The following is a 13,718-nucleotide window of genomic DNA, read 5'->3' as shown; positions in this document are numbered from 1 at the left end:
ACTAAACTTCACCCAACTGTACTTAGATTAAAGATAAATAAATAGAGACGAAACTGTGGAAACACTAACTTCGGTAATATTCTGAAGACGCTCGAACAACTCTTCACGTCGTCTCGTCGGAGTGTGCGTTTGTTCCATTTATCATATAAATGCAAAATAGTTTTCCAGTTCCTTGAAGTGGAAGGAGCACGTACTATATAGTTTGTTTGAAACGAAATTTCTGCTCCAGAGTGTACATTATGTGTGTGCTCATAGTCTGTTCATATCACCTTATACAATTTTGCAATATCAATGAGTTGTCTTATCATGTCATATCAGCTATGGTCATTTCTTTTTTGTTAGCCAGTTCAGAGCTTTTGTAATGGCCACTAGCGTCTGGACCTACATTATATCTCAAAAAAAATATATACCTACTTAGTAATAGCCCAAAGATTTTGAGCTTCCCTCGATTATGTTCAATCCTTCATCTATGAATTTTGCAGATACAAATCACTGCCTAGTAATACGGACTACCAACCGAGTACAGATGCCCTTATGCTCGTACTTTAATCAATAAAACATTTTTATTTTTAACTATATCTTGCTTTAATGCTGAAAGATATATTCATCCAATACATAATTCAATTTATATTCCTAAAATACACATTATGTATTGAAAAAACTTGCATGCCTGTAAAAACTTTATGTAAAAACAATAGATATCATTATGAAAGGTGCATGCACTACACAATTTGTTCAAAATGATATTTTTGTTCCAGAGTGTACATTATGTATCTACACATAGTGTGTGCATTCCACTTCTCGAATATAAATAATCTGAATACCAAATGGGGTGTTCGCAAAAATGCTGTAGGAGTCCATGAAGTGCCACATCATGTGCTAATAGTGTACAGCAATTTGTATTGCTCGGGGAGCCTCATAACGAGTAAAATCACGGTGACAGCGGCGTCATGTCTCTTCAAGTACAGAGGCGATGGCGTCGTTAAAATAGGTGCTGAGTCTATTACTGGTTTCGGGTGAGTTCTATGTATGTCTTAAAAAACTGAAAATATTATAAGGTAAGATAAGGTGATTCAAGATTCCATTGCAAGGTGCCACCGATTCAATAATTTCTGTCTTATAGCGGCTGTGTTAAATGCTGTGTTCTTATTTTAAGTATCTGGCAAGCTAGCAACACATACGGTGACTGAATCTTCAAATATATAAACATATCTATAACATTACCGACTTTCCGTAACACCTAAGTCTGCCTAGTTCCAAGTGCACGTTAAATAACGTTATAGTCTAAAACCTCTCATAGAATCGTTCTTATTATAAAAGGACTTTATTGTCCCTCAATTGAACTCTAATAAATTGAGGATGATTATTTCACGCATTTTTCTTACCAAATTCCACTTTTCTCTTTGCCTTACGACTTGAAATGGTTCAATTTATTAAATGTAAGTATATTTTACCGCATTTTAAAGTAAAACTCTGCATAGTAAATCTCATCAGTCCAACAGTACGATACGACGTCGCACGATATAAATTGGACACGATTTTTCACGAGCACTACTATACATTACCGATGTTTTGCCAAACCAGACATTTGTTTTGCGCTCAATAGCGTGCTCCGGGATGCTTTAGACGGGATGTGGGATAACTGTCTAGCGTTCGTATTGACTAAACGTAGTAGTTTCTTCGAATATATCAATTTGACAATATTTATACATAAATTATAATGCATTTTAGTTACATTAAGAGTGCTTTGAACAAGTTACAAACTTACGAATAAACAATATGAGGTAGATACCATCATATTTCAAGACATTAAAACTCGGAATTAATAATACAAAAATGTCCTATTCGATATTAGATAGATTATTATTAGATAGATTATTGAATGCTGCGTCCGCATGCTTGCAGAACCATCAAAAATTCATACGTGTGGATAGTGTTTGATTTGATTTGTGTAGGATTGCAAGCGCTTATAGCTTTTGAATATGACAAACGTTTGATCACGTCAGGATGTTTTTCAAGAAAAAAACTTTTTAAAGGACATATATAGAAATAATATCAAGATTTAAAACTATATTGTTTATTGCTATGTGGAATATGACCGATGTTTTTCGAAAAGATAATTTGGTCAAAAGTCTACTTCGGAAACTCAAAACCATATTCAACAAGGTTTTTGAGAAATTTCATACTATGGAAAAGTGAATAAGCATTACACTGTTACGGTTGTGTGCCCAAATTGGCCATATATTACCAATGTTTGCAAAACCACACATTTGTTTCACACGCGCAATGGCGTACTCGAGCTTCGCCTGAGACAGGATGCGAAATATATCCTATATATCTGTTCCTATTGCATACGAAATATGAGGAAATCATTCAAATAAGCAATCTCTCTTTGCTTTAAATATATATCTACTGCAATGTATGAGTACAAAAGTATAACATACAAAATATTTTTAACAAAACCGTAGAGGAAATAATAGTTAATAATAAAGAACCTAATACTTACATTTTATAAATAAGATTTCATACGCAGCTGTGTTCAATTTGCATACAGTACCTTCTTAAAAATTCACACAACAAAAAAAATTTACATATTTTTATACATTTCACCCTGTAACACCCTATTTCACTCTATTTAATGTCAGCGCTACAATCCCGTGAATCGATCAATCATTTCCATGATTAGCTTTTTAGCGGCTTTTAATACGTATTGTAATGTTGAAAAAATAAAAATTAAGTAACATTAAGCATTTTCTTCATAAGCAGATTTACAGAAGAAAAATGCATTTATTTTGAAAGACAAACATCTGAATTATAATTATTGGATATATTGAAGGTGGTAGAACCCTTTGTGGTGCGACTCCGGCGGCACCACTGCCACACCTATTTCTACCTAATAACAGCAGTGTTAGACGCTGGTGTGTTTCGGTATGAAGGGTGTGGTAAAGGAGACATACTTTTCCGAGACGTTCCAGCTTAGTCCTCAGGCGTAGCGGCGCATCTGTGGCCGACCTCAGGTAGGAATATCTAATCCTATCTGGGGTTGATTACAGATGTCCATGGGCGGCAGTAGCCACTTACCATCAGGTGGACTGCATGCTCGTCTGCTACTCCTATATAATAAAAAAAAAAAAAAAAATCTGTTCTGGGTCTGGATATTCGTCTTTGTGTGTGTCCTTAGCATTTATGATATAGAGATGTGATCGTAGAGAGCGTATTTTTTAAATAAAAGATTTTATAGATAACACTTACTTTAAGGAGTAAATCATTATTTCTATGATGAAATTCGTGCTTATCTTACAACAGCTTGCTGTTAAACAAATGTTGAAACAAAAATTTTGCGATTAACATATTTGCGAACTTAATGACTCACTACGAATATAATTACTACAAATATAATAATAAATGTCTCCTAAAATAAAACCAAAAAATATTCACTCATAATATGAATAGAAATCTATTAATAAAATGTATAGATACATCTAGAACCCTTTCGAGTTATGAAATCGTAGGCGTATATCGAATTACATATGTCAAGAATGATGAATCACGAGAAAGTTTCCGCTGTGGCGCCAAAACTACTCCTATGTATCTATATTATTATAATTGAAGAACTCATTCTACCTATAACTTTGTTGTATGTTTCAAAAACATACAACTGGATGCTGTAACTTTGTTCTTTCAGAAAAAATAAAACGTTAAACGCTTTATTTTAATTACATTATAAACTTTAGGCGTACTATCTATAAAGATTTTTTGACATTTTAATACCCAACTCAACCATTTTTTTATAAAATAATACAGCAGTACCACCGCTTTTATAAGAAGTAATATATCACAGTGGTGCCGCCGGAGTCAACCCACGAAGTCTAAATTAAAATTTAACCACACTTCACCGTATTTAACCTGATTTTCAGCAATTACTATCTTGCTAATTTTCATAACACAACTTTACCATAAATTTTCAGCCAAGTAATTCCAATTCAAGATATAAAAATTCACGAATATTTCAAGCATTTGAGCAGTTTGGACAATGACATCGCCATGGTAGTCTTGAAGGTGAGGCAGACTTAATTAAAACTTAAAAGTGCTAGTTCCTTTTAATAGTTTTAAACTTGGTTCGTGAACGAGTAAGATTCCCTTTGAATTTTTAATGAAAAATTTTAATTAAGCTCGTAGAGCAATCAGTGGCTTTGAATAGTTTAATATCAGAGCCCAATAGCGTCTGTATATAGCAAATAAATGCCTACGCTATTCGACCGTCTGTTATTATTGTGATATCGGTAACTAGGTATCTATTGAACCGTAATAGATGGCGAAAATTCTCAATTGATATGTAGTACTTTCTAAATTCCGTATATTTTGGTTTGGTTTGGTTCGACTCCAGCGGCATCACCGCCACACCTATTTTTGCATCATAACAGCAGTGTTAAGCACTGCTGTGTTCCGGTTTGAAGGGTGGGGTACAGGAGACATACTTTTCCGAGGCGTTCCAGCTTAGTTCTCAGGAGTTGCGACGCATCTGTGGCCGACCTCAGGTAGGAATATCTAATCCTATCTGGGGTTGATTGCAGATGTCTATGGGCGGCAGTAGCACTTACGATCAATGGATTGCTCGTCTGCTAGTCCTATATTATAAAAAAATATTTATTCATCTATTAATTCATATAAATGAAATAAACTAATCAGATGCTATTATGCTTATAAACTAACATTTTATGAGGAAAGCGGAAATTACAAAATTCTACTAGTTTCCATTTTGGGATTTTTATGTTTAACTCTATACCACAATACAAATATGATTTTCAAAGATTTTTTATTTTTCGCAGAACGACGTTGTATTTGGAGAGAAAGTCGCAAAAGTTCTTTTGGCAGAGCCAGATATGGTTTTGACTGAGGGAAGCACACTAAATGTTTCCGGATGGGGCGGAAATGTTGGTAAACCATAAGGAAAGCACTAAGGATCTTTGTGTCTAAAATTACTAAGGCCCGTTACAAATAATCAGCCTAACCAATTTTTGTCTAAGAATTTTAAAAAATTGTCAATGTTTATTAGGTATGCAAGAATTGTCAAAGTTGAAATTTTTGCATGCAAAACTTCGGATAGATTGAATATTCATAACGGCTCAAAAGTCATGCGCGAAATGTCCGATTATGTAACCCTGGTCATAGACAATCGCGGTGACCGTTAGTGGCAAATGTTCATGAGGATTGCCATTCACAAATTCGTGATAGAAAAAATATATGAATTGACGATTTAAATATTTTTATCATGTTGGTTTAGCACTAATTTATCTGCCAATCAAAGAAAATAGCATGGAATGCGTCATCTCCCAAATTATAAGTCAATAACAATACCATTACTTTTTTAATTCATGAATTATTTACAAATTAATTTATTAACGTTAATACATAGCATACAACGCCATCTATTAAACGAGTGTAGAACTATTAGCGTTACGAGATTGGTAAACTTTTATATGAACAAGCGATCATAGCTATTTCAACATGTACATAGATGGCAGCACTATGTAACAATATCGTAAAATCTTACTGAATAGGGGAGCGCTCTTTTTCAAAACATAATATTTTTTTTATTTCAGAATCAATCAGTTAATTCGTTAATACGTTCCGAGATAGTTGTAATAAACGATTTAGAATGCAAAGAAACGCACAGGGCCTTTATTACCAATTCGAATTTCTGTGCTAAATACCGTAATGTAAGTGTTCATTTTCTATTTGTTTACAAGTTATTCTGTAAGTTATGCTCGTAACTCTTAACATTGCGTGTATTCCCTGAATTTAGTTGACGCACAGCCATGCGTTTATATTTATTAGGTTCACAAAGTTTTTTTTTAATTATATTATCGAAGTAGCAACCTTGCTAGCATGCTTACTATGTGGTTTTGTTGCTCACGGACATTTCTAATCAACCGCAAATAGGATTGGAGGTCATGACCGTATCTGGGGTCGGCCACAGATTGATTACATTCCCTAAGGACTAAGTGCCAATATAGTCCTCAGGGAAAGTAATGTAGTAATTAGTAACCAATTCTATGATCCTTTTCCATTAGTTTGTCATTTATCATTCCTTTCTAGATTTTGATCCTTTGATCCTTACAAGCGACACTAAGCCTTAGTTATATAAGCCTTATAATATAGGGTGCCTTTTTTTATTCAAAATAACTCGTACGATTCCCGGCAAGAGATTTGGCCCTGAAGGCCCATTTGAAAAATTCACCCTGTATACGTCATACAGGTGGCCTGCAAACCGTTTATTACTTTCTTCATAGATTAGTAAAGATTACTCACTCGTAACAAGAAAATGTACCCAGTTTTGAGAATTTAAATAGTTGCGAAAAAAAGTTTTGCCACGTCTCCGTGCTAAAATGTGCCAAAAATATTTGAAATTATTATTATAAATTATTTAATTATCATGTAAATTACGCAGTATTAGTTATTTGTTCGTAAATTTTCTCTAAAAATGTTTTTATTTGTCAAGAATTCAAAAAAAGAACTTACTATAATAAGCCATTTGCGGCTTCATTCAATTTCAAGGCGGCGAAGTATCTTTACTAATCTATGACATTCTTATAAAAGATATTAAATGCATACCAGAGTGTAGGTCGCAGCTGTACTCGTGCTATGAGTGTTCATAAAATTGTAATGACTAAGCATAAACAAGTCACCGCAATTCTACTGGAATTTAAAGACCTATAAAACGAATATAGGGGAATATTAGGTAGGTATACGTACGTCCATCAGAAATAATAATTTTGATGATTGTTTTGTTTTTATAAGTTAGGAGTTTGATACTGCTGTAATCAACTAAAATAGGCTAATATCGATTTTCAACATATATAATGTTGAAAATCGATCATATTTATGAGGCCAGCATCTTATGTTCATTCGTAAGATAGCTTCTTTTTATAATATAGGAGTAGCAGACCATGCAGAGCATGCAGTCCACCTGATGGTAAGTGGCTACTGCCGCCCATGGACATCTATAATCAACCCCAGATAAAGATATGCCTACCTGAGGTCGGACTCAGAGGCGCCGCTACCCCTGAGGACTAAACTGGAGTGCCTCGGAAAAGTCTGTCTCTCTTACCACACTCTTCAAAACGGAACACAGCAGCACAAAACTGCTGTTATTAGGCAGAAATAGGTGTGGCGGTGATGCCCCCGGAGTCGAACAACAAAGGATTCTACCTTCAACCTGCACCTTCTTAGCTTGTTTAATATCCAATTTTTGCATATTGATAATTAAAATTTAATAATGTCTAGTAAGCAGACATGAATTGTGTCAAACTTTGGTAGACAAAAAATTGGATAGATCAGCTACTCCTAAGGAGTAGCAACGCATATGTTATCGGTTTCAGGCATAGATAAGTAAAGATTACTCACTCCTAACAAGAAAATGTACCCAGTTTTGAGAATTGAAATAGTTGCGTAAAAAAGTTTTGCCACGTCTCCGTGCTATAATGTCCCTACAATATTTGAAATAATAATTTATTTATTACGTAAATTACGTAATTATTACGTAAATTAGTTATTTATTCGTAAATATTCTCTAAAAATGATTTTATTTGTCGAGGATTCAAAAAAATAACTTACTAAAATAAGCTGTTTGTGGCTTCATTCAATTTCAAGGCGGCGAAGTATCTTTACTAATCTATGGTTTCAGGTAGTATTTGACCAGTTAGCATCAGATGAACTGCATGCTTGTTTACTGTTACAATTTTATAATAATTTCAAGTGTCTATCTATTACGTTTCAAGAGCCCTGTGACAGACAGACAGCGGAGTCTTAGTAATAGGGTTTTTTTTGCTTCTCCATAACGAGACACCTTGTGCAGTGGTGGTAGTTGTATTGACATTCAAAAAGTACTCTGTAAAGAACCTATTTTGAATTAAAAAAAATGATTTCACTTGATTTACCCTTTAGGTACGGAAACCTAAAAAAAATTCTACGGCCAACAAATTGATGATTTTTTTGAATATACTTAATTTATTTTTCTTTATTTTTTAACAGGACGAGAGTTTGAATGACAATGGCGGAGGAGCGCTTTTTGAAAACATGTTGGTGGGTATTTTATCGTACGGAGCTACAAGGAAAGTGGACCCCATGGTGGCAATATTTACAAACGTTACGTATTTCTACAGGTAAATATATTTTTAAACTGTGATAAAATAAGGTTGTTAAATTTTAAGTCCAAATGATACGACTACTATCTATTTTTCATACCCTTAAGTGATAAATATTGTTCACCCTTTTTTAAAAATAGGATATACTCGTACTGAGACAATCTTCTAACATTTTCCCTTTGCCGTTCAGAAACAATCGCCTCTTATGCTCTTATTGAAGAGGTTACAGAAGTGTTTCCTTTATTTTTAGAGTAGGTTCCTCGTACGACCCTTGACTTTCAATCCAGTTTTGTACCTCACATATAAAATCGACTTCATTTTACACCTGCATATTCTCCCTATTTTGCCTACCAATATTTATTGTCCAAAACAGCGGTTGGCAACCCGTGATCCGCGGGCCTCATGTGGCTCGCGACCCTCTCTTGCAGCCTACGGGTCTGCGCGTTGCCAAAGTTGCCGACCGCTGGGCTAAGGGCTTACAATTTGAAAAAACTAATGTCACAGCTTTCCCAGAATACCTTGGAAGGGAGTTCATTCGCATCTTGCACAAGGATTTTTAATACCTACTTGTGAATTTATTATTCATTGCTCAATTCAAGTATCTCATTATAAGTACTTTGCAGTAGTACGATGATACTTAGAACTAATAAATAAGGTAAGTACTACAATTACACTAACCTATAAATGCGATAGTTAAAGTGTATGTCAATAAAAGTTACCGCGGTAATTAACTCTATTAATAAAGATAATGCTACTGTGGTGCTACTTATGCTATCAGTCCATATGCCTACTAATCATTAAACATAAATAAATGTGAAGATAACATGATTTACAATGAATTATTCATCAATATGTAGATAGTACTATCTACTGGATGCAAATGTGTAATCAATATGATTCATTGTCTCATTGCACTAGTTTTTTTACACCAGATGCTTCCACTAGCTCCTATTATTTATTAGGTCTGTATTTTAATCATCATTAGATGCTAGGGTTTTGGCTAACATTTTTTGAACTTTAACGCAATATTTATTCTGTTCTTTCTCATATTTGTCTGCTTAGATTGAGATTCTCAAGCTAATTATATGAATATAAGTATAAGCGGTGTATTTAGAAACAGTCAAACGCTGTAGTAAAATTTAGAAAAATGATTTTTTTTTTCAGATGGCTAAAAATAAACACGTTAAAAATTATAAACAAGACTTGCTATAATAGTAAAGATTCAGCGAGTTCACTGGAAACGAATGAATATACATAAGGATCTATCACAAGAAAGGTTGTGAATGCAAGCAAACGATATTATTAGTTATTAAAAAAATAATAAGTGTGAAAAATTACTTTTATTAATTTTACTGTGCCCCGGAGTGTTTTAAAATGTAAGTTATCTGTAGATTTCAGGGCTTTATTTTTTTTGTGCGGGGCCCTAATTTGTTTTAAATAAAAGTAGCTTAATTTACTTCTAATAAAATCAGGTAATTGTCGAAAAAAGTCCAATCAAAATTTTTTGAGCCGTTTTTAAAATTAGCCGCAACAAACAGACAGACAGACAATTATTTTAATAATTGTGTTTTTCTTATAAGAACCATAATGTACTTTCATATTATGCATTAAATAAAAAGCTGTTATTTTGACATTATAAACAGTAACATGCTTTTTATTTGTAAAGATATAATGATACCATACACTATCCTAGTCTTCTATACTAACCTCATCGCCAACTTCACAGTTTACAACTCACAACATTAGTATGTACCTATACCTAACCATAATACAAAATTGTTTTAGCTCACCAAGAAATATGAATAACATAAATTTATAGGTACTAGCATTATATTCCTCTACAAAGTAACGCCTACACTGTATCGTTCAACTTTTAATCGGGAGGAAACATATCACAAACTTTTTCGACGAAGTGCTCCATTTGCGTCTTTATCCATTGTCGAAAGTACCAGACGTTGGCGTATACACTCGGTTTATTCTTTCTGGCACAGCCGTCACCATGCGATACCACGCCGATGACAAAACTACAATTGTAAGAAATGCTCAAATAAATAAGATTTACAATCTCCATCAATATAATCCATATATCAATGAAATAAAAAAGTGGTTAAATAAGTGGTTAATAAAGCGGCCAATTTAATGTTATTTTTCATTTGATTGAAGAACAAATTGATGACAACAGACAGGGCATGGGTTTCCTCTGGAAGTGATAGGCGGATTCAGGCCATAGTCCACTTTTCAGAACTTTTTTCACGGAACTCTCAAAGATAAAGGCCACGATGTTTCCTTCCATCTTTGATGTAAATGATAATTAATTTCCAATACGCTATGATATTATTCTAATATCAGAGTTTAGATCCCAGATCTAAACTAGAGATGTGCCGAGTCAGGTCGAATCGAATACTTACATAAACTCGCATACTCGAGTACTAATAAGTGATACTCGAGTACTGACGGTACTGACGCCAGTCTTATGTACCTTATACAGGCAAACAAGTGAATAAAGCAGGAACTGTGCAAATTACAAGTTGTTTAATTTTGTTTAGTGAGTGGTTTTTGCTCTTTATGCTATTGGACTGTGTGTTATAAAGTACTCGAATACTTCATGCTAACTCGAGTACATTTTGAACACTCTGGACTCGAGTCCTCACTCGATTCTTTTTTATATGAACACTAAACTACTCGAATACCAAAAATGGCCGACTCGGCACATCTTTAGTCTAAACGTCGACACCCCAAATGAGAGACCGCATTTCAACCACTAGACTAACTTCTCGTATATTAAAGAGTAGGTATGTTACAAACTTACTCATTCCACAGCACGCCGCCGCCTGAGTCTCCTTTGCACGTGTCTCGAGTGCCTTCACCGTAGAGACAGAACATGTCAGGCGTGAGTCGGATGTTATGCATCTCCTCACAGTCTTTTAACGACACGAACCTCAGGTATGTCTTCATAAGCCCCGGCTTTGATATGGGGCCGCCGTACTGAAAGGACAAATTTCTTAAAATTGTTATTAAACAAAATCATACCTAAAACTATAACAACACCATAATTTAAAGTTTATACGAGATATTCTAGCTTATCGTCAAGTGTGGTAAAGAATCTGTGATAAAAGTTTCATAATAATCATTTATACATATACGAGTATCTATATTATTAAAAATATTTTCAGTGTGCAAATTATTCAATGTCTCGGTGCGTCAAGATTTACTTATTGCCTCGCGCTGCTTTGCCTGTTGCAATTACTACTACCCATAAATTATATCTATTGCCTTAGTTCACCCTTCAAATGAAAATACAATGGTAACCGCTAAGCCACAAATAGGTGTAATCATAGGGACATTCCACGAATACTGAACACTTCTAACTTTCTAATTATTAGTAACTTAGCATTATAACCTCACCCTCGTCCAACCCCACCCAGTCACTATAATATTCTTCTCAGTAACGTTCATCCACTTGTTGGTATTCACTATTAAAGCCTTCTTCGACTTATTCCCAAGCTTCATTAGCCTAGTTGGAAATATTAGGGCGATGTCACACGAGAACGGTATCGTCTTGTTATAATCTTCGTGGATTACGTATTTTAGAACTTCGTACACATCGCCGCCGCTGTCGTGCGTGTAGCGGGCGCCTAAACAATACATAATTGTCATAAGTCCATTGTATTGTATTGTTCGTCACGCACCACAGTAAATTTATGGTGATAAACAGAGATAGGACAATACACACACACGTATCATACAATACATGTTGTCGCAATGCGGTGCTCAAAAATATTGTGCAAATAAATAAAATTGAATAGTCTTTAAGACTAAGGCTGGTATTCCACTCGTCAAATATCTTTGTCCAATTTCAATGTCCAACATTTGATCAAATTTCTTTAAGCAGGATTTTTTTTTTGGTATGGAAACGATTCTTCTAACTAGAAAAATCTTTGATCAAATATCAGAGTTGCTAGTAAATTGGATGAACATCCAATTTATTTGATCAAATGTACACTGGACAAAGATATTTTACGAGTGGAATACCACCCTAACATTTTGTGAAGCTAACTATATACATCTTAACCTATAACAGAGCTCTACATTTATTCTGATATTTGCATTATTGAAAATTGAACTCTGCCTGTCAGATCAGTACCCTTACCATGAGTTTTTACGTTTTGACAAATATGAGTGTTTTGGTATTTGTTTACGTATTTGCCATACAATTTCCAATCAGCGCCCCTAGTGGGTTGTGTCAGAACTAGGAAATCGTATGGGCCAATACGTAAACAAAAACCAAAACAGTCATATTTTTCAAAACGTTAAAACTCATGGTAAGGGTACAGATAGACTGCTACGTCAGTCAACCTTATGTATTACAGCTTATTCCCAAAAAAGGATTACGTTCATAAAATATTAATGAAAAACTTACCAACTTCAATCATCATATCATAAACCTCTTTATTGTTATCAAAGCAGTGGGCCGCGGTGAGTACGCACCAACTATTAATAATGGTACCCGAACAAAAAGCTCCAAAATTGTAAAATTTCACAGAAGCTGGAAACATCTCCACCGGCACTGGCTCCCCGCCAACTATACGATTATCAAAATTTACCGATTTATTGCGTTTACCAACAACACTGTTTATAAGAAATATCATTATTAATTTATAAATGGAAACACAATGAACTCTTTTCAAAAATATTTTTGAATCAACACGTTTTATTAGAAATAATATCATTAATTTATGTATAGAAGAAACACAATTCGCTAATTTGAAAAACATTTTTGAAACCTTTTAAATATTTCGTCACATATAACTAATTGAAATAATTGAATTTCGAATCGAATAATCATTATTAAATTGAAAATAACCACCGCATCTCTACGCTTGTTCGATGAGCAATAAAAATTTCATGCGCCTGAATTTTATTACTGTTTACGTTATGTAATTCGAAATTGATTGATATTCAGTTGAGGGAATCTGGTTGTGACACATTTATGAGTTAATGAAATAAGAACTTTAAGAAATAATAACGCGTTCGCTTAGAATTTGGCCTGAATGCACTCCGTGCGTCTAGGTTCGAAGGAATTTTAGCTAAAGGTGTGGTCTTAATAAATTAGAGTTAAAGTATTAAAAGTAACATGGAATTGAAAATTGTAAAGGTTCATAATTATAACTACGGTTTTAACGTATATTGTTAATTATAAACATACCTAAGTGCCCTAATCTAATGATAATAATATATAATTTGACTAGCAGTCTTTCTATGCATACTTCGCCATACGGGGGCGCCGAAAACTCGCAAGCGTACAAAGCCTTTTTTTTTTTTTTTGTTGACGAGGGGGAAACCTTCAAAAGGTACCCGGTGCCGTGGGAGCGGCACAGGGTTATGTGAGATTCTTACCGCACTAAAACCCCCCCGGTGGCCGTCCTCAGCGTTACAAAGAGGACTCCGGGATCTCCTACGGAACGCAACCGGAGTCCTCTGAACGCATTGCCCCTTCGGGCTCCGCCCGGATGAGCTTCAGAGCTCGCCACACCGTCTGGTGTTTACGACGCTATGCGACCACACATACCG

General features: G+C 34.6%; 1 protein-coding gene across 1 annotated transcript; it reads right to left on the bottom strand.

Annotated features, from left to right (window-relative positions):
* Nucleotides 1–10,020: 10,020 nt before the first annotated feature.
* On the bottom strand, nucleotides 10,021–13,422 carry LOC140747874 (trypsin epsilon-like). The gene is made up of 5 exons (XM_073080494.1): nucleotides 13,415–13,422; nucleotides 12,568–12,776; nucleotides 11,553–11,782; nucleotides 10,957–11,132; nucleotides 10,021–10,171 (listed from the first exon to the last, which is right to left on the bottom strand). The coding sequence occupies exons 1-5, from the start codon at nucleotides 13,420–13,422 to the stop codon at nucleotides 10,021–10,023; spliced, it is 774 nt and encodes a 257-aa protein (XP_072936595.1).
* Nucleotides 13,423–13,718: the final 296 nt, after the last annotated feature.

The sequence above is a fragment of the Epargyreus clarus genome, unplaced genomic scaffold (assembly GCF_041222505.1).
Source record: "Epargyreus clarus isolate Ecla_fem2 unplaced genomic scaffold, WU_Ecla_fem_2.2 ptg000015l, whole genome shotgun sequence".
Taxonomy (NCBI): Eukaryota; Metazoa; Arthropoda; class Insecta; order Lepidoptera; family Hesperiidae; genus Epargyreus; species Epargyreus clarus.
This window is presented reverse-complemented; position numbering and strand designations above follow the sequence as displayed.